The sequence below is a fragment of the Periophthalmus magnuspinnatus genome, chromosome 4 (genome assembly GCF_009829125.3).
Source record: "Periophthalmus magnuspinnatus isolate fPerMag1 chromosome 4, fPerMag1.2.pri, whole genome shotgun sequence".
Classification (NCBI taxonomy): domain Eukaryota; kingdom Metazoa; phylum Chordata; class Actinopteri; order Gobiiformes; family Gobiidae; genus Periophthalmus; species Periophthalmus magnuspinnatus.
Window position 1 is genome coordinate 2,999,756 of NC_047129.1, and position 22,930 is coordinate 3,022,685.

General features: G+C 37.0%; 1 protein-coding gene across 1 annotated transcript in view; it reads right to left on the minus strand.

The window, feature by feature from the left end:
* Positions 1–6,159: 6,159 nt before the first annotated feature.
* Positions 6,160–22,930, minus strand: part of tgfbr3 (transforming growth factor, beta receptor III) — a 96,283-nt gene continuing 79,512 nt past the window's right edge. The window contains exons 8-14 of the mRNA XM_055221480.1: positions 21,232–21,418; positions 19,522–19,814; positions 17,532–17,687; positions 12,565–12,699; positions 11,970–12,155; positions 8,590–8,862; positions 6,160–8,101 (exon numbers count right to left, since the gene is read on the minus strand). Of these exons, the coding sequence (XP_055077455.1) occupies positions 7,925–8,101; positions 8,590–8,862; positions 11,970–12,155; positions 12,565–12,699; positions 17,532–17,687; positions 19,522–19,814; positions 21,232–21,418 (1,407 nt within the window). The 3' untranslated portion in view covers positions 6,160–7,924. The remainder of the gene's footprint in view (positions 8,102–8,589; positions 8,863–11,969; positions 12,156–12,564; positions 12,700–17,531; positions 17,688–19,521; positions 19,815–21,231; positions 21,419–22,930) is intronic.

The window sequence follows — 22,930 nt, forward strand, 5'->3', positions numbered from 1 at the left end:
TCGGTGTATTAAAAGGGCAGAGGTCATGGTGTAAGGGGAAGGGAGGTGAATAGAGGAGTTGGGACCAACCTGTGTGGGAGTAGATGAACCATAGAGCACCGGTCAAAAGAGCCCCGATCACAAACGCGGCGAAGGCAATGCCCACCACTGTTGGAGTGTCCAGCACATACACGGAATCTGGGAGAGAACAAATCATAAACATTTTATTTTAAAATGTTTAGTATAGGAATTTGGTAGATCTATCTTACACAAGCTAAACCTTGACTAGTTTATTTTTCCTTCCAATGTGATACGATATTACAAAAATAGTTATTCCATTTGCCAATGTATGCATTAAGAAGTCAAAACTATTTAAATCAAGGTAATTACACTTTATATAAGTAACCATCACTTTGTGAAATATTATGTTTTAGCAGTGAATAGTACATTGGTGTCAGCTGTACCTTTGAAATTAGCATGCATCTAACTGGCTCACAATTAAATGTTTACAGTTGCAATACACACTAGCCCCCTAATATTTTCGAACACTGTAATACTGTAAATTGAGAGACTTTCCAAAACAGACGAGAATAAATGTGTGGAGATTTACTCCCAGGTCAACAGTAGTTGATGCCAACTGTTAATTTGTCAAAAGTCAACTAAAATATTCTGTGTAGTGTTGATATATTTCCCATTTATAAGACGGACAGACTTATTAACAATTTAGTCTGAAATGAGTTAGAGTGTTCATGGACATACTTTCATTGTCTGAGTGTGGGGGGCTTGGCGTCCGAGAGGAAAGAACTGCAAAACAAAATGAGTACAAAAAAAGCATGTTATTCGTGGTACTGTGCATTATTTTTTAGTGTCTAAAAACATGAAAGACAGAACTAGTTTATTTTAAATGTTTTGCAGTGGTCCAAAGTTATTCCTCAGTCACCTTATGCATTCCGAGCATCCTAATTACTCACCACAAGTTTATAAGCACTTTTCACAACTTTCAAAAGCTAGAGGTGATTTTGCAGTCATGGTGATGCTAACAACAACTTGCATGCTAACAGTGCACGTCTTGATTCTCGGTCAATAAAAACATAACAATTAAGTGATGACAGCACAAAGCAGTCACATTTCAACCCTAAGGGCTGCTTTTACAATATATCAGTGCTGGGGCAAGACCAATTTTACGCAACTACAAGGAAAGAAATTTGGTGCAGCCACTTGGGTGGAGTGCCCGACATTATGTCCTTGCATTAAAGCCCACACAATGGCCGCTGTGAACTGAGTGAGCTGTGAGTTTGCTGGCAGCCGAAGCCCTCACAAACATGGCCCCGTGCTGATATTATACTGTGATGATAAGAGGGTCCTCAGGAATGCAGAGAAGTGAAAATATTCAAAAGGCAGCTGTAGGGGCAATGAACCCAGTGCCTTGGACCACATTTTGCATAGATATGTATGTAAGATTTTGATTTTATATTTCATAAACTTGACTTAAGCATGTTCTAATAAAATTTAGCGTTTACTGATAACAATTGTAATGTTAAATTTAATAACAAAAACATTGGACATTATGGCCAAGTTGTTTCTGTTATAATTTGGTATTATTATCCAATCAGAAAACACAGAATGAACCTCGCATGAGGCTCTCACTCAGGTTCAGTTGTGATTGTTGTAATTGTTGTACCTTTTTTAAACCAGTATAGAGGGCATGTTACATACAGTTCCTTTAAATATAGAATTTTTTTCAAAAACATAAACAAAAAGAAAAATGTACTTTTAAAATGTACTTTTTAAGATTTTCATAATCCTGGCAAAATCCTGGCTCACTGTTACTAGTAGGGGGGTCTCCTACCTGCTTGTTTCTACAGAGATGCTTATTTCTGTGCTTGCAATGTTTCACAATATGGCATAAACTAAACTCTGTTGCATTTATTCAATTGTATGCGTTTTGAGATGAGTGAGTTATTCCATGGAATGGAAATGAAACATTTCAGGCCGAGCATTAACATCTCCACAGAGACAAGTAGGTGACAGACCCTTCACCAGAAAGTAGAAAAAAATTATATTGAAAATCCACATTTTAACATATTGTTGGCTATATCTTGTAGTGTAGATGAGACCATCCTTTCTTGCAGACTTGATGCCTATAGTTACATTATTATTGCAATCTTCCAAGCATATCACAAGTTTTTCGCGCATCTCTATACAAAAGCATATTATCCAACAAAGCAAGAGAGATATGAACACAATAAATGGACTGTTCCATTATGTTTAGTAGCTTATCGTATCCAGTGCTATTGTCCCTTGTACGTGTTCAGCCATGCCTGTCTCGTGGGGCAGATAAGGCTGGCAGGACGTCCTCTAACCTCGCTCCGGCTCAAATGAACGTCCCCTCGGACGGCCTGTCATCGCCCATTATGTGCGCACCCAGGGGCCCAAAGGTGCTGCTCCCAGAATAGTCCTCATTGTAGCAGAGTCTTGGATAGGGACCAGGGACCAGAGCCCTCAGCCCTGGACAGTGCAGGCTTTGTGCGGTTTGGTAAGGGTTCATTATGAGCTAATTTGACTTTTGAACAGCATCCAGGGGGATAATAAATGGCTAAACATTAGTGGTCCGAGGCACTGGGTTCATCCTCACACAACACAACATATGAAAAGGGTTACTGTACTGTCTGAGCTATTTCGATATACAGATTTGACCAATATTGATCACTATTAAATGTTACAAGATATATGCAAGATCTTAATAGTATGTACTTCAAATAATGTACAATAAATCAATATGCACACCTATACAGTTAGGTCACAGAGTAAAATGTTTGCGATACCACCAAGAGAAAAGTAAGTGATGCCACCAGGACAACTTACAGGCCACATCTGTGGAGTGGCAAGCCTGCTTACAGTCGGAATGCATGTTTTACAAGGCTTCTTTGACAATAAAAGCACCTGTGATTATATAAAGGCAAGATTTGTTTGATGCCATACCAAACTTTTTGGGGATAGCAATATCATCCATGAAAACAAGCAGCCAGGAGACTCCCCAACTAGAAAAGTTACATAACGAAAATGTAATAAACTTAATTAAAGGTACAATATGAGACATAGAAAATGTGAATTTCACTTTTTTTCATGGAGCCTGGTGATATGGGTATAAATTCCAACATTTATATATTATTATAATTGCTGTATATTTGCCATAAACTGTACAGTCGTCTCTGACACATGTGTTATCTCTTAACCTAAAAGCTGTTTAAACAGAACACTTGTAATAACTGTAATCATCATTTGTTTATTTAAGGTCAAGGAGTACTTTTGTGTAATGACATATTTGTTTTACACTCTGGCCCTACCTATCTCCCTGTAGAATAAAAGATCTATCTATCTATATCTATCTATCTATCTATCTATCTATCTATCTATATATATATATATATATATATATACATATATATATATATATATATATATATATATATATATATATAGAGAGAGAGAGAGAGAGAGAGAGAGATGTATAAAGAGAGAGAGAGATGTATAAAGAGAGAGAGAGAGATGTATAAAGAGAGAGAGAGAGAGAGAGAGAGATGTATAAAGAGAGAGAGAGAGAGAGAGAGAGAGAGAGAGAGAGATGTATAAAGAGAGAGAGAGAGAGTCATAATCTAATCTATTTTTTGTAAAATGTACTCATCAAATTCAAACCAGACTTTGGCTCTGATCTTGATATTAACACACATAATTTAATCTAATTTCCATATTACACATTGTATGATGCTATTAAACATTTAAAAGACATGACTTTCATTGAGGTAACTGCTGGCAGATCTCCCAATATTAAAGTACTTGATAGCATTAGTAATATTTGTACCATGATAACCATTACCAGATGTATAAAGTGATAACTTTTTATAGTTTTAGTGAGGCAGTAACTCTTTTTGATCACCCAGGCTGTGAAGTTGTGATGTTTTTCCTTTCGCCCGGCTGGCCACAAGTGACCCTCTTTGATTTAGGATCAAGCTGAGCGCGGGCTGCTGTCCAGAGCTAGCTAGTGCCGTGCTCTTGAAAGGGGGCTTGTTTTGTTTGCCAGGGCGGTCCATGAGAGATGTATCAGTATTTGAAAACATGGGCTTTGAAATACAAGATTTTTTATGATGTTTATGCCACATATCTGTGTTTACCTAATCCAGGCCATGGAAAATGACTGCACTAAGTACCAAGGCCGTCACTATGGCTAGTTACATTGTTAGTTTTTTTGTACTGCCGTTACTCAAAGTAACGGCAGTACAAATATACGTACTCTACTGACTGAACCACAAATTAACCATTAATTAATTGTTACTATGGGCAGTTTAGTTTAGATGTTTAATATGTACATTTACATCAGTGAAATTGCATGAGTATGTTTAAACTATGTCAAATGTTTATTGTTTTGATAAAAGTGAGGTTCCACAAATTCTTTGTAACAGATTGACATGATGACCTGCTTGTATCCATGGAAAAGTTACATAGTGCACTTTTAAAATGAGTAGATTTTTAGTAACTGTGTATTTAAGGTACAGTATGTAACTTTTTGGGGGTGGTACGTCACTGGTGTGTTTTCATGGAGACAGAAGCAGAAGCAGGCTCTCCTTCGAATAAGAGTCAGGTTTGTGGAGCTGCAAGCCTGCTGACAGTAAGGACCAAGGTTTTTGTAAGTTTTTCAGTGCAATAAAAATATGTTTTAATTTTATTAATTTTATTGTTTTCTTTTTATCTAAAAAGTTACATACTATGGCTTTAATGAACATTATATTGCTGTTATAAATAGCTGGCCTATTAAAATTCTAATTTGTACAAGGTTAAATAGTTATAATTTTCAACAGCATACTTACAATGAAGGTTGAAATTGGATTACTCCTGTCTACATATATGTGTGTTTTCTCTGGCTTCAGACAACATGAATTTAAGAAAGAACTTGCATTGACCACAGCTGAGGTCATTGGTCCGAGGGGATCCTGTTGATTTACAAGTAAGTTTGGACTTTTGTGAAATCACCCCTTCTCGAATTAAGTCATAATTACTAATTTTCTACATCTCCGTGGTTACCTCAACCTCCTCTGACCGCTTGCACTGCTTCAGAGATAGAGCCAGTGATGGTAGAAAGGATATGATTTGGCGTCATTTCAAAAATAGACAGTTTTTTTTGCACGTATACTGTAAGTTCCTCCCCCTTTGGAGTGGAAAAGGAGGCCATGGAGAGCCCCTAAGTGAAAACAACTGGAACTGAAGAGGTTTTTCCACCGGCCTCTTCAAATTGGCCCTCAGCTTTAGTCAACCACAGCTAGTGAACTGTACATGCACATACATAATAAAGACTATTGTGAGCAGATGGTATAGGAAAATAAGGAGGGGGATGACAACTTGGAGCCAAGTTAAGTTATGAATTCAGCAAAACATGTTTTATTGTGGTGTTTTTGCTGCTGCTGTTTGGTGAAATATTAAAGGTACAGTATGTAACTTTCTGGAGTTGGCACATCATCTCTCATTCTCATTTATTTTATTTATACAGAGAGAGCCCAATTAGACTACCAGACTCTACTGTTAAAATACAATTCACAATAAACAAAAACAAAACATTAAAGTACTTAAACTATACTTCTGCAATTTCTGTATTGGACCAAGGATTGTTAGTTTTTCATTAATTTGTTTTCTTTTAGGTGGATGTCAGTCTGCAATTTCATTAAGTGTATTAATAAAAAAGTTGTATGTTATCACTGTAATACAGGTCAGAGATGAAGGCTTGCTCATTGAAATGTTTATATCATCTTCTCACCTTTACACATAGATTTCAAATACACCCAATTGGACAATGGTCGCTAAAATTCAGAGAGAACCCACCATTTGTCTTACAATTATGGGGTTTGTTTGTTAAGATTACATCTATGTGTGTGTCTTTATTTAAATTTCTAGGGTTAGGTCTAGTCAGAATAGAAGTTGTGAGATTGCATGAGACCTGCATTATTCCATGGAAATAGAAAGTTAAAACCATGCTTCTGAACTTTCTCAATGGATATATGTATGTTTTATACCATAGTGTGGAAGATTATAGTGAAAGGAACCTTTCCATGAAAACAAGAGTCAGGTTTGTGGAGATGCAAGCCCGCTCACAGTAAGGACACGCGTTTTTTTTTTCTTTCTTTTTTTTCTGTGCAATAAAAACAACCAAACTGAAAAAAATAATAAAAATAAATATGCCATATTCTATTTTTGACGAAAAAGGTGTGTACTGTGACTTTTAACTCCCACAACTCTTAATTTCTCCTGTGGCTCAATATACTTTCTCTAAACTATATTTAACACTTTTTTAACTGGACAATATGTATATTTTTTTTTATTATTCTGTATTCTGTTTCCATCTGGCCCAACAAAGGAAAGAACTTACAAGAGCTATAACTGCTGAGTTTCACTGAGTGGGTTACAGTTACAGCACTACTGGAAATGAGCATTTTTTGGTTTGAAAATGGACATTGTCACTAATATAAATGATTAGGTTTAAAATTTGCACTGACAATTAAAATTTTAATAATGAACCAAGGAGAAAATTTTGGATTCTAATGCTTAAACAACCATAAAAGAAACTGGATGTAACTCCTCCTCTCTCCGCCTCTCTGGTCTTTCCTCCTCTCTCCTAATAGTGTCATTTGGCAGAGGTTTGCAGTCAGCAACATACCCACATGCTAATTATACCGTACATTATTACCTAGACCAATAGCGTAATTCAACCAACACTGAGCTAACCATAATGGCACGCTCCCCATAGCTTTGAATGAGACCATTGCAGTGCATTCTCCTGCTGTTTTCTATCATAAATTCACAGTTACAGTATATGTGTCTTATTTGACAATGGGAATTACTGTGCTTTTTCCATATGTCTCTTAAAAGTTGGCTGCAGCATTAGCCAGCCACACGCTAACTTATTAAAAAAACTATTGTGTAGAGGCATAAATGTAAACAGACGTATAAGCACCAGCAATGCTAACCTATAGAGAGCAACTAATGAGAAACACATGTGGGAAAGATGTGTTGTTATTAGTGGTTTTGGTCTCATTCGCAGACTCCATCATAACTATCTTGAATTGTATGACTGTAATGTAGCATTTATATCAGTAGTTCTCAAACTTTCCACATCTAAGAAAAGATTTGGCTTTCCAAGTACTGCCAGATCTAAACCTGGTAGGGTTGTCAAAAGTATCAAAAATCAGATACTAACTGATATTAAAACTAGCACTGAAACTAAATACTCTCTTGAGCAAGTATCGAAAGAGTGTTTTTATTATCATTTTGGAATCAGAATCGGGATTGAGTCAAGTCTATTCCTTAGTATTGAAATCAAGGTTGAAATTTTGATACTGTAATAACACTAAAACCTGGTCTATAATGAGGAAATTGCAGCTGTAAACAAAGGCAAAACCAGGCATAAAATTGGTCTACATCATTACTATAGTACTTCATGCCAATAAATCACCCAGAGGACAAAAACGTGGATAAAAGTGACTAAATTAAGCCAATATAAGAACTGTGAAGGAGCTTGATTACCAGTGAGCTTGTCAGTGGTACCAAAATTTGGGAAATACCAATCTATATATCTAATAGATTTTTAAAATTAATGTATTTATTGTTAAGCAACTGATAATCCATGGCTCCTTGTTATTGCTGACCCCTTCAAATACTAATATACAAGAACCTAAATACAAGGCAGTAATGTTATACTTATCCATGTCATAGATACTTGCTGAAGCAAAAAAATTATAATTATGAGATTTCAAATGACTTGCTCATGAATTCACCCAAACCTGTGCAAATTGTTTATTCTTGTAACTGGGCCAGTTTGGATCAGGTTCAGAGATTGTGAAAAGAAAAAAAGAAATTTACTGAGTATACTGGGCAAATATATCCATATTGCAATACAAACTTATGATATATGCCTTATTACTTGGAATGCTAGTATAATGTGTAACTTGCCAGTGATATCGGGTTCAGTGGATCCGTCCAACACCACTAAAGGCTTGGTAGCAGTCTTGGTGTTCATCATCATCACCATGATCTTATCCACTGACAGAGAATCACAGGTTTCACCGGGCTGTAAGCACTGAGAGGGAGGAAGGAACAATTAAAGAAGATTCAAATCATTCAAGTCACCAAACTAACAAATAGGGAATTAGCTATGTAAAGCATTGTGCTGTATATGAGAAGCTACATTTTACTTTATTATTACTAAGAAAAAATACTTTACTTGCATATAGTTTACTATATGTAAAAGATATGTATTTGGATAATGTAGCAAAATGGATGTAAAAAAAAAATTAATTAAAAAAAAGAAAGATATTATATAATGTTTCAATCAATTTTGTTCCAATCTACAATAACACCATTTTTGTTTATAGACCCCAGGGGCATAAAACATAAACACTACTATTGAAATCTTTGTACTTGACAGCTTATGGCTCAATAACTTGGGGATTTGCATTGTCTGGCCTCCCCTATGGTGTGTTACATGGAGATTGTCTGCACAGGGTCTCTCTAACACCCCTGACACACTGTAATAAAAGTAGTGCTGTAAATTTCTGGGCTTCTCACCGCTGGCAACGATCCTGAAGATTTTTTAGAGCATAGCGACATCTCACAGTGCAGGAAAAGCAGAGATGCATTGAACTTTGAGTTGAAGTTGAAACTGAAGGTCTTCTTTTCGCTCTGGAGGTTCAGGTTGGGGTAGAATTTGACAGAGTCGTCCGTGGGGCAGACGGTTTCAATGAGGAGGTAGTCGGAGAAGCTGCGGGGGTTGGAGTTGGGGGAGATAAGGCATGAGATGATGGTGAAGCTCAGGTCCGGGTCAGAGGTGCTGGAGGTGATCTGATGAAGAACATGAAGGAGTGGGAAGAATTATCAGTCTCTGTGCAGATAATAGTTTTGGTGACATTTTTTTGTTTGAGTAAAGGTGAGGGGTCAATGCTAAACATTGCTGAGTTTGAGATGATATTATAGCTTACTAGGTTTGTCAAAAATATCAATAATCAGATACTCATTGTATGTATCGATATCAAAAACGTCCGATTCACAGGACTGAAATGAACCTTTCCAGAACAGAACTAGTATATGCCTATGGATTTTATGGAAGCATCCTAGGTGACTGAGAGATTACACAGATATAAGACCACACAGTAAGTAGTACAATTTAATGTTGAAAATTACATTATATATCAAGTATCAAGAATCAAGTCTATTCCTTAGTAATGAAATCTAATTTGAAATTTTGGTATTGTGATAAAACTATAGCCTACAGCGGCTACTGTTACATCCACAAACAAAATCTTATTACAATTATGAGATTTTTGGAGTTTTATGGTTATTAAAATGACAGCCAAATCTGATGCAGCTAAACAGATTTCTTTCTGATCATGGTCACTCAGGTCCATCATATCAGACTGATGCATTTTGCATGGTATTTGGATCATCTTAAAGGTCCAGAAATCAGATAATAATCACATTTTTGTGTGCATGTAAACAGCGTCATTATTTAACTGATAAAACGACAAGCCAGTTATTCTAATAGTGTTATAATACTGATTTTTGTTTGGATAAAAGGCGAAAAAGATTTGTAAACATTTATAGATTCAACCTGATAATGTAGCCACAATTTGTATCCAGACACACCACATTAACTGCATATTAAAACTGTGATGACTGAATGTTGTGACCTGAAACCAGTCATCAAAATATGTCTTATATTGTAATATGATATGATACGGCCCCTGCCTTCAAAGATACAAAAATTATTATTAGATCAGGAGATGTTTCTGTCACTTTTGAAAAACAAAATGATTTTGCACATAATAAGACCCATACAACTCCACAATACAGAAAATAAAAACATCCCAAAGAGGCACACAGTAACTGAAAAACCAGTGCATGATTTGTAGTTTTGTAGTAAAATGACATTTGACAAAATAATGAGGGGCTACAATGACTGCTTTCAGAGAGGGCTGCACAGAGTGACTAGAATTAAGTACTTTGGCTTCTAAATGCAATGTAGAAAAAAGAAAAAAGAAACAATGGAATTGTTTATGGAGGAGTTGTATTAATTTAAACCTGGTGGATCCAACATACTGTTTACATTTCTTTGAAAATGATGTTGCCAGTAAAGACAGATATTGGCCCTGCTCGAAAACCTAATGCCAGACTGTGAAAAGCATGTTTCCACTCTGAACCACAGAGCAGCCCCTCTAGTCATTATCCATCCTATTTTCCCCTTAGATTTTCAGCAGACCTGCTTCCTAATGATGACTCTATCTTAGACTAAACGGGTCATGCTATCTATTGAATAAAATATATTCAACCAATACTGACAATATTCTATACAAAACTGAATCATAAGACAAATAAATATATGTTTAATGTATTTGTAATAATCTTTAAAAAATTAACAAAAATATGGTACATGGACTACCAACATGTACAAACAGTTAAATACAGCAATGTTTTGTGCACCAAATTGTTTGTAAGTGGTTGTGATACTTCAAATGCCATCCACAAAGAAATAACAGTTTTAAACGTCACAAGATTTAATATAGACATGAGATGAACATTTGTATTGATTTGTGTAGCAACTGAACTGATAAATCAGTTTTGATATTGACACATGCAACATAAAATTCAATGCAATATTGCAATATTTTCCAGGATCCACTTAAACAAAAGGCCATTCTGCAGTGCTGGCTCCAGTTCAGACTCAGCTCTCAGCTCAGCGTGAGATCTGGACAGTAAAGTTTTTGTAACTCTCTGCTCTGTGTCCATACTGTCACTGAGGATAAAACAATTATTCAAAACACTTTTTTCTCCAAAGTTATCATGTAAATGTGACAGAATAAGTGAGAAGATATGCAGGCGGCTTTGGTAGAACTGTGGAGGTATGTGCGCAAACCAAGCCAAAACACCATCCATGTGATTATGAGAAGAATTAAAACTCCAGACTAAATAAACACAGCATATATACCCCATTCATCCAGTCTCAATATAAATATGCTGTAGGCTTATTTAGATTTAAGTATATTTCACAGGAGGTCACATACACAAAAATAATAACAGAAACATTATTTACTCAGGTTGTAGTTTTCTTTAGAATAACACACAATTTTGAGATTACAGAATATCATTATGGCTGAATAAATAGGCACTCATTTGGATTCTGAGGTATGTTATTCATGGATTTACACCCTACTATTTTTACGGTGTATATTGTTGTCAGCTACCAGGGCTGACTAGAGACATTCTATAAACTCAGACAAAATAACAAGGGAGAAAGTTTGGATGATCTATTAGCAGTGCACTGTGTAATCACTGCTTGCTTGTCTCCATGGAGATGTTATTGCTTGGCAATATAGAACAGACCTGAGCATTTTAAGCCAACCCCCTACTACTTATTATATTTAAATGATCATGTTGGTGCAACCCTCCACCACATACCTCGATTTGAATATGGCCATTTTGAAAAATAAATGCCATTCATTTAGAATGTTCCACAGTATGACAATAAACTTGTCTGACCCCTTTGAATTGCTATACATGCAGTCTTTGCTTGCAAGAACTAATACTACTTTCATTTGTTTTCTGTATTATATATTGGCACATAACTGTAAAGTTAATTAAGGCTAAGGCTAAGGCTAAGATTACTGTCCACGTAGAGAATTTTGTCCTCTGCACTTGACCAATCGTTCAATGCTTCAGTGTCAATTAATACTGTATTCCTCTGGTTGAGAGTACTGACCTCTGTAAATAAAGCTGCATTATAAATTCAAGATGACTGTACTTCCTACCTTTCCGCTTTCCCCTGTCATGACTGTCATTGTCAACCAATTACAGCCTGCTGCCTTTGACTCCCAATTGTCTAAACCCATTTTAGATCCATAGCTTGGCCTCTTAGTCTCCTCGTTTGACAACAGCAAAACGGTATAGTGTATTACCTGGACATAGACTTGCAGGTTTTGTGACACTGTGTAGAAGGACTGTCGTGAGGGGTCACTGAATGGTTGAGTGTTGTACAGTTCTATGCTGAAGGACACGTTGACTGGCTTAGGCCTCTGTAGTTCGGGCATTATCCTGGGTGGGATTTCTGAAGAGTCTGGCTTTGTTGAGTAGCTGCAGTTGAACTAGAATATAAGAATAATACAATGAGTAATATGGAGACAGTAACAGCACATAACTATGACAGCTGTGAAGACGTGTTTTGTGAGATATGTTTTTACTGTAATTGGTCAATGTTGTCTTAGTTCAGCAATTTTTTTTATTAGTGGAGTAATGATCTTTTTTTTGTGTGTGATTCTAATAATAATTATAAAAACAGACCCCCTTAATTGTGGTTTGAAACTGAAAGATTCTGGTTGGACAGGTTATGTAAGCAGTAAAAAAAAAAAAAAAAAGTCTTGATCTCATATGGAAAAAGGTACAATGCTAAAGCCACTACTATGCAATACTAGCACCAAGGGACTCTGGGAAATGTAGTTCTCTTCCAACTGCATACATATAAAACCTCTCTTCCTTTCTCTCCCCCTCTCTCACCATGATGACAGAAAGGGGATCTGTGCGGTCCGGGGCAGCCTCTCTGGGAAACAGACGGTCTTCAGAGTCCGGATCCTGATCGAACTCCAAGGGGCCACCGCTCCCATCTTTGGACTCAACATGACTAACAAAAACCTGAGGGGCAAAGAGAGGCAGAGACATTAGAAAATCCAAACTTGGGCAAAATGTTTCCTGGAATATAGAGGTTTTTCTGGTCTTTATAAAGCAATATCTAAGAGGTTGGTTAAAGTTCATGTTGTTGTAATACTGGTGGGGTAATACTTTTTATATTATCATAGTTACTTATATAGTAGTTTTAGTATATATAGTATAATTTATTGTAGTTTTATGTCAGTTAAGAGGAGGTTTGTGGCCAAAATTGGAGAAGAACAGTACAAAAATACAGGAAGAGGCAGTACATTCTAACGCGGAATACCTGTGTCATCAATACCAAAAATTCCATCCAAAATGCAAGGACAATTTATGTGGAAGGAAGGCCTTTTTTCTGGCAATTTAAACCTACATTTAACAAAATAAAGGTGTTGTCATTGGATCAGACATTGGGTTTCAAATATCAGTTCAACCAATATCCTGTTGGACATATAAATTGATATTGAAGACTATTTACAGGTCATACTTGCCCCAAAAAGTAATAATTTAATTTTTTTATTTTCTCTAACTCCTAGCTGTTCAAAACGTACTTATGGGAAAAATACCAACTACATAAGACATTTGGATAAGTTTTGTCTTATTTTACTATTGTTTACAGAAAAGAAATGCTATTTTCGGTCTTGGTACAGGTATCGGCTGATATCAGGTATTGGTAGATACTTTAACCCACACTATTGGAATTGACATTGTAACCGAAGAACTTAGATCAGCTGCCACGAATAATTTCAAAAATAAAGATTTTTTGGTAACATTTTAAGATATAATCATCAGAAATGCGAAGGTAACATGAATACAGCAAAGAGACTTATGGGTGTGTCTGAGTTCTCAACAGATCTAAGACAGGAAATAGTGCATGAACTAGATCTAAACCAGGACTTTCATTCATTGAAATTATGCAGTTGGATGCGTGGATGCGTTTGGAAGTGTCCAAAAATAATAACACATCAAATGTGTTTCTGATTTCAGACCAGACCATGGGAGAGCTTTTCTTCAACTATGAAGCAAGATATCAGGAATAGAAGGATAGATTGAAGTTAATAGAAAGTAATAATACATACGTTTTATATAGCACTTTCAGGCAAGTAATGTATGTTTTGTGGCTAACTTGCCCTTAACATGTGTCACCAATAAATTAGATTACACTGAGAGAATCCCATGACTTCACCACAGGGACTCACCAAGGGACAAAAAATCATGTTTTGAATTTCTCAACAGTGAGGCTGTATCAGTCTCTCAAAGTTTTCACTGGCTTTAAGAAAAATGACACAGCAGGCTTCATAACACCTCATATTTTACTGCATTATTGCTTAAAATCAAGTCTTAAACAATGCCAGGAACGATTACTTCACTATATTACTTTTCTGGTGGAGGGTTGCTCTCTTGCCTGTCTACTTGGAGCTGTTATTGCTTTGCCCGGAAAGTTACATTATCTAACATTAAATTTCTTCATGGAGACGAGTAAGGCCTACAGTCTACAGGTCAGATCTGTGGAGAGGACAACAATAAAAACAACTGATGATAGATAAGTTTAATAATACACTGAAACATTCCAAGTAGTAACATCTCTGTTTTGGACCCCTCAACAGAAAAGCTACCCTTAAAGAACACATATTATGCAAAATTCAGTTTTTATAAGCTGTAGTAATGTAATGGGAAGTCTGGGAGTCCCTGCTTAGACTGCTGCCCCCGCGACCCGGTCCCGGATAAGCGGAAGAAAATGGATGGATGGATGTTGTAATGCTGTCCCCTCCCCCCATCAAAACCATATCTGGAGTTGGATTTTTTGCCTAATTCATACTTTAATTAATCCATTAATGCAAAGTCATCTTCTCTGAGCCACAAAAAAAATAAAAGCTCAGTTCACAATTTGCCTGTTTTGTTGCATCACAGATAAAGATCTTTTCTGCTGTAGTTTTTAAGCTAATCAACCAACTCTGGGTTCATTCTGCGATCAAAATGTGTTCACCACGAACAAATGGAAACTGAGGTGAAGTGTAGAAAGTATATTTTCCAAATGCAGACATTATAAGTTGACAATGTGAAATACTAATCCCAAAGTGACCTAAAGCATGTTTAAAGGGAAATTAAAGCCAGAAGAATACATAATATTTTTTTCTTTAAAAGGTGATTAAAAAGGAAATAAACATTTTAGTGGATTCTGGTGTCCAAAGTTTGCACAACAGCTGACCTTGGACACAGGCCGAGCTCTGAACAGCAAAAGTGTTGTTTGAATGTGATTACAACAGAGGAAGTGATTCATCTGAGCCTGTCTGAACAAAGACACTCACAGAATTCCACAATAATGAGGCTAACTGGTAACTTGTCAATCCAATTTCAGCAGATAAGGCCATCAAAATCATCTTAGTGCTGAGGTTAACCACATGTAAGCGTTCAACAATGTAATTTTAGTGTAAATGTCTGTAATGGAAGTATCGGTAGAGCAAACATGTTCCTGAAAATCCAGTGTTTTGGTTGTGCGCTGGCATAGATTCAATGTTTATTTTTCTTCCCATCAGATTATTTTCCTTCAAATCAAATTACTTTACAACAGATTTGAAAGGTAGAGAAGGTACTTATTTTACCCATGCTTGCATTTAAATAAGCATCTTTGGGAAGTCCCTCAAACTTAAAGCCCTATTATCTAACATTTTAGCCAAAACTCCATGCAGAATGTTCAGAAGTATGGTTTTAACTTTTCATGGAATCATGTAGGTTAACATGCCAGCCCAAAAAAGTTACATAGTGTTGCTTTACCTAAGAGTTCTAAATAAATGCGAAAAGTTCTTAGTTCTTTGGTTATATTCTATCATGCATAAATTAAGTCGAGATGTTGGATTTTTCTATGCCAGCTACTTTAAGCCAGAAGTAGAGAAAAAGTTGATGAGATATTAATCAACATTTGCTTTAAAAGTACTAATTCTGTCATAGAATTTTGGTATATAAAAGATTAGACTTATAATTAGACTAAAATATAGTTTTAAAAAACAGCTGATTTTTTTAAATTTTTTATAATTTTGTATGAAGTTTATAATTTTTACTTCCTGGTTAAACACAGCAGAAATGGCATACATAGAAATAATTCCATAACTGTTACCTAGCAACCATGTTAACAAGGACCACAATAGGTGTGCTTAGACAAATTAAATGTAAATTAATCTTTAAATAGCCAGAAAATGCCTTCCTTGTGCTTAAATTGTTTGTTTGAATTTTCAGTGTTGATGGCATTGGTCTGTGTGTCTTAAAAACTCGGAGTTGGACGGCCTCAAAGAGATTCTGGCAAACCATCCGATGCTTCAAGAGGAGGAAGCAGTGCTTCACCAACACTGTTTATAGTGCGGGTGGAGAGCTGCTGACCTCACCTGGGGATGTTGTTGGGTGGTGGAAGGAATACTTTGAGGATCTCCACAATCCCACCGTCACATCTTCCGAGGAGGAAGCAGAGACTGGGGATCCGGAGGCGGACTCATCCATCCCCTGGCTGATGTCACTGAGGTGGCAAGCTCCTCGGTGACAAGGCTCGCCACAAGGAGCTTGCCACGAGATCCTTTTCGAGTTTCTCAAGTCTCTGGATGTTGTGGGGCTGTCTTGGCTGACATATCTCTGCAGCATCGCATGGTGGTTGAGGACAGTGCCTGTGGAGTGGCAGACAGGGGTGGTGGTCCCTCTGTTTAAGAAGGGGGGACGGAGGGTCACTCCTTAGCCTTCCCGGTAAGGTCTACTCCAGAATACTGGAGAAGAGAATCTGACCGATAGTTAAACATCGGATCAAAGAGGAGCAGCGTGATTTTCGTCCCAGTCATGGAACACTGGACCAGCTCTATACTCTCCATCGGGTCCTTGAGGGTTCATGGGAGTTTGCCCAACCAGTCCACACGTGTTTTGTGGATCTGAAGAAGGCATTCGACCATGTCCCTCATGGTGTCTTTTGGGTGGTTGTATGGGAGTATGGGGTCTGGGGCTCTTTGCTAAGGGCTGTCCGATCCATTTTTGACCGGAGCAGGAGCTGTGTTCATTGCCGGCAGTCAGACCTGTTCCCGGTGTATGTTGGACTCCGCCGGGGCTGCCCTTTGTCACCGGTTCTGTTCATTGTTTTTATGGACAGAATTTCTAGGCGCAGCCAGGGGCTGGAGGAGGTCCAGTTCAGGAACAACAGGATCTCATCTTTGCTGTTTGCAGATGATGTTGCCCTGATGGAGCCAGGACCTGCAGCAGTGTGAAGAGTCTGGAATGAGAAGCAGCTCCACCAAATTCAAAGCCATGGTTCTTGACCAGAAAAAGGTGGCTTGCCCTCTCAGAGGGCAAAGGGTGGGTGGTGAGTTCTTGCCTCAAGCGTGCATGTCCCACTGGGAGGAGGTCCCGGGGAAGACCCTGGAGGGACTACCGGTGGAACTGGAGGACATGTCTGGGGTGGGGGGAGTCTGGGAGTCCCTGCTTAAACTGCTGCCCTGGCGACCCAGCCACAGATAAGTGGAAGAAAATGGATGGATGAATGACATTGGTAGAGGTACATTTTACAACTCAGCGCCACTTCCTATATATACTTTTCTTATCAAGTTTTTTTTCTCACAAACTGCCTTATAACTGATGTAAAACTATGATAAATATTTCACACCAAACCAAGTAAAAATTAGAAAAAATTTAAAACATGTCATATGAACTTTAAACAGTAAGTCACTTAATGAGAAAACAAGCTGAAAACAAGTAAAGTTAGCTTTGCTAACCTATTAGCTTGTCAAATATACTAAAATCAGTTGCTATAATTACTAAAACAATACCAAACCATCTCTAATACATACAGAGTTGATGTGTAGTTTAGTGGAGCTGCCCTGTATGGGATAAACAGCGGTCAAGCACCCATCCAGAGGGGTCTCCAACCTATAGTGTGTTGCATTCACTGTCGCTTTGCATTCTGGGTCTTGAAGAGTGATGCTGGCGTTGGTAAATCCGTTTGCCTGAGAAGAGAGAAAATGTGTGGCTAAATAAAATAAAGATCAAACAGTGAATTTTATGAGGTCATTTGGAGAATTGTTAAAGGGCAGCGAGCTCTCTGGAATAAACAAGGCCCATAAGGTGGTCTAATCTCAGATCCAGGTTTTTCTAATTACAGCCAGTGCCAGTTTCCAGTCTGTGATGTGGGCTAATACATTCACACTCCAAATGTTGTGAAATGTTGTGAAATGTCTCCTTCTTTGACGTCAGCAAAGTTTTATTTATCAGTAAATAAGGCCAATGATTCAGCCAGTAGTCAACCTCCTGATAGAGAATGTTTTTTTTTATTTTATTTCATTGAAGCTCTGTTTGTAAATCCCTGTATACATACATACATAAACATATACATACATACATACTCAATAAACTTTATTTTTGACAGTGACACGCTACATTAAGAAGGTTTTTAAGTCTTATAAATAACGTTTAAAATGCAATGGATAAGTAAATGAAGCTTATAATAATTGTCAATTATCTAGCAAATAATCAATCAGTTGTTTAAATTGCAAAAGGCCCATAAATTTTTTTTTTTTTTACTCAATTTAACCAAGAGCCACATTCCCCCATTGATTGCATTGTATTTTGCCATGAAATATTCAAAAAGTAAATGCACACAGCTGATGATTTATATTAGTGACTGGAGTGACCAAGAACTATATCACCTAAGACCAAGAACTATATCACCTGAAACCAAGAACTATATCACCTGAGACCAAGAACTATATCACCTGAGACCAAGAACTATATCACCTGAAACCAAGAACTATATCACCTAAGACCAAGAACTATATCACCTGAAACCAAGAACTATATCACCTAAGACCAAGAACTATATCACCTGAGACCAAGAACTATATCACCTGAAACCAAGAACTATATCACCTGAAACCAAGAACTATATCACCTGAAACCAAGAACTATATCACCTGAGACCAAGAACTATATCACTTGAGACCAAGAACTATATCACTTGAGACCAAGAACAATATCACTTGAGACCAAGAACAATATCACCTGAAACCAAGAACTATATCACTTGAGACCAAGAACAATATCACCTGAAACCAAGAACTATATCACTTGAGACCAAGAACTATATCCCCTGAAACCAAGAAATATGTCACGATGTCAAAGGGAGCCAAGACCTGACCTCAGCTCCAGATCGTCCGCATATCCACAGTGGTACAGCTCTGCTTGGCTCAGTCTCTTTTTTACATTTTGCCACTCATTTCTACGTTGGATGTTTTTTGCTCCTCATCAGATCCTGCTCCCTGGACCCACTCAGCTTCTCTGTCTCCGACCCAGCTCTCCACGGCCGGTACGAACCTCACACCCTCCGGCCCAGCTCACGTCTACCGGTACAGCTCACCTCGTCTCTGACCCCGCTGCCCACAATCAACTCCTGGACTACTGCAAACAACCCTGCTCTCAACTATCTGATCAATCTACCTTCATTTGCACATTTAAAAACTGTAAAATAAACATCGCTAAACTGTTCCTCGAGTTCTGTCTCTTTGGTCCCCCTGTCATATATTAAAACATACATGTGTGTATGTGTGTGTGTATATATATATATATATATATATATATATATATATATATATGTGTGTGTGTGTGTGTGTGTGTATATGTATGTATATATATATATATATGTATGTATATATATATATATATATATATATATATTTATTTTTTTTATTTATTTATTTTTTTTCATCCCTGAATGTACAGTTGAAACCAGAACTTTATATATACTACATAAAAAGACACATACACTTTTGTATGTATTGTGGTTACCTTGAGGCTATCTTTATCTATGCTGACCACCATCCTGGACTCTTCACACTGCACTGTCATCCCCACATTGAGCACTCTCTGAACCTCCTCCGGACCCTCATTGTCCCAGGCCCCATCGTCCAAGGAGGGGGGCAGGCCTAGGTATGGCAGGTCATCTGAGGGACGGGGAGCAGGGGTGAAGGGGAAAGGCAGGCCAGAGAGACGAGGGGCAGTCCTGGGCTCATGGTGAGGCCTGGAATCATGGAGGACAGACAGGTCCGGAGAGAACATGCTGTCCAGAGGGTCTACTCTGTCTGAAATCACAGAGAGCGACAGAGAGGATTTGGAGATTAACTTTGGTAATTTTTATAACAGTTGTATTTTGTAACAGTTGAAAGAGCTGAAAATCTGCAAAAATATTAAAAAAAAAAGTAAATATATACTTGCATAAAAAATAAATATAAATAAAAAATTCTGCCCCAGCACAAGTACATTGTATAAGCAGCTCTTGAGTTCAAAATTTGTCTACTGCATGATGTGTGCATCTAATCAGAAAGCATTTATTGTTTGATAATCAGGAAGAGTGCATTAGCATGCTCGTTGTTAGATTTATCAGGTTTATAAACTGATGCGATGAATAATTAAAATGTTCAGAATGCATAAGGTAAGTGGGGAATAACACTGGACCACTGCAAACTGTTTAAAATGAACTAATTCTATTTTTCACCTTTTTAAGCTGTACCTGTTTTGTTTTTTTTAAGTAAAAAATGAGGTACGGTGCCTCAAGGGCTGTGGCTTGTCTGTTGGGTCAGCCTTCCTTCCTCGGGTCACTTGAGATAGTGTAAGGGTGTGTTCTCAGTTGTCTTGGTTTGAGCCCACTTTAGTCCTGATGCAGGCCTGGTTTGGTCCTGTCCTTATTGTCCAGATGTAGTTTCTGTTTTGAAGTGGCATGCACCCTAATGCAGACAAATAATACCCTAAAAAGATGCAGTTTAGATGATGTTGTGAACTTGTGTTTTCCCCGTCACAGTCCAGGTAACTGAATATAACTGAACATAAATCTATACAAATGCCACCTATATACTATAATTTACCAAGAATAACTGGACAGTGGCACACTGCCAACCGCAATGGAATAGTCTGTAAGAGATTTTAAATTTCATATATGGCCTGTGTTCAAATCAAATATTGCTCTTACATATACCAATTGTATTGCTGATTTATTGTTAATGAATAAAACATTGAACAAAAAAAGTTATTTATGCTACTTATTTATTTTTGGCTGGGGCTCTTAAGACAACTCCAATCAGAAACTACCTAAAACCCCCAACACCTGCAGCCAATCATCAATCAGTGATAGTGCAGCCTCTAGAGGTTTTGAGCTTTCACAGAAGTCATTGCCTGTCCTTATACTGAGAATGATAAAAACTAGTATGTTCTCCATGTGCAGGTTCAGTTGTGATTGTAATAGTTTTTAACACTGTAAACATGCAGTCTACAGTTTATTTAAGTTAGTTACAGCTTTTTAACATGTGCAGTTGTGGTGAGATACATGCAAAGCTAAGTAGATGGTCAGGTCTCAAACTGTCTATTCTTCCTCATGTTGAAACTCTCCTTGTAACAAGATGAATGATGGTGCTTAAAACCCTATTATGATGTTTTTAATTGTAGAGCACAGAATGCAGAAAACATATGCCTGGTGTCCACAGTTGCCGCGCCTGATTGGATTACCATGTTCGCGGAGTCTGAGGTTGAAGTGGTTGGCCACAGAAGTGCTGGTGTAGGAGGTGACCGGGCCATAGCCATGCTCCTCGGTCCATTGGATCAAGTTCTGAGAGCCCAAAGGTAAAGATTGCTTGGGTACTTTAGTCACCTGCATCAACTCTTTACCAGAACCAATGCTGATGGTGTCGGAGGCCTGCAGGAAGAAGATGATTCAATTCAATGTAACTTTATTTATCCCTGAAGAGAAATGTAAGCATATTGAACAGTTAAAATAGCAGCATAAGAATTCAACAAAATTATTTGTTCACTATTTCACTTCATCCCTGCAACTGAGGACCGTGTATATATATATATATATATATATATATATATATATATATATATATATATATATATATATATATATATATATATATATATATATATATATATATATATATATATATATATATATATATATATATATATATATATATATATATATATATATATATATATATATATATATATATATATATATATATATAGGACTGTATTCTAGTAAATAAACAGCTGCAACTTCAAAACAGTGTAACTCCATCGAGAAAAGTAACTATGTCTTATGAGTGAAATTAAGCTATTTCTAATATCACCATCAAGCACTGATTGTACTGGTCTGTGGCAAAATGTATTTAAACCGTTATTAATCTCATGAGTCTGCAGTTATAATCCAAGAGTAACAAAAGACTATCTAAAGTCTATGTGCTGTGTCTTATTCCATATTCATGTAGAGTCTTGTCGTTACTGTTTAAAGTGTGAATCACGTAACTGAGGTAATGGACATGTCATAGCTCGAGAAAAGGGTTAAGTTTCCCTCAAATATTCAGGTTTGACTGAACTCCATAGGCTCTGAAAAATCACAGTTCTCACACACAGTTCCCACACAGGCCCGAAGAGACTCTGCCCTTTGACTGAATGAGCCATCAGTCTTTACAAGGCTATCATATCATGCAAATACTTGACACTTTCCCAAATGTTCATTGCACAAGGCACGTATTCGGCTTGAAAGTTGTAAAGAGTGGTTACAGGTTTGATATGCTGGGAGTTTGATACTACACATTGTATAATTGATCGATTGACTGGCTTCTTTTTTATTGGCACCATTTTAAGGACTTCACCATATTTCATCTTGAATGGTTAACTGTTACAACATTATTAATTTTTCAGTCAGTCTGAAAGCCATGGATTCAATAAAATTATATGCAAAACTTTTTGATGAAGTTATATAAGAATTATGTCCAAAATATTGTTGCCAAAAGTATTGAAAATCAGATGCTAATCAATACTAAAACTAGTTATCAAAACATGATACTGAATTATGTATTGCAGGTGTTGCATTCACAGGACAGATCCAAACCCTTCCTGCTTTAGAAAGCTTTAGAATGATCTTGAGCTGTATCAGAACAAGTATAAGATCACACAGACTAGTATGTGCCCATGGACCACTATGGAACATACCTGGAGTGTTTACTGAGTGTTTTCATAGATATAAGACCAAATGGTAATATAAAAGTACAATGATTTAATGTTGAAAATCACATTCTATTGTCTAAAGAAAAAGTATTTTTAATTATAATTATGGAATTGGAATTGTATTGAGTCAGTACTCAAAATACTGTCATTTTACAGCTTTTTTCCTTTTAATTGACTAAATAGTCACTAATGT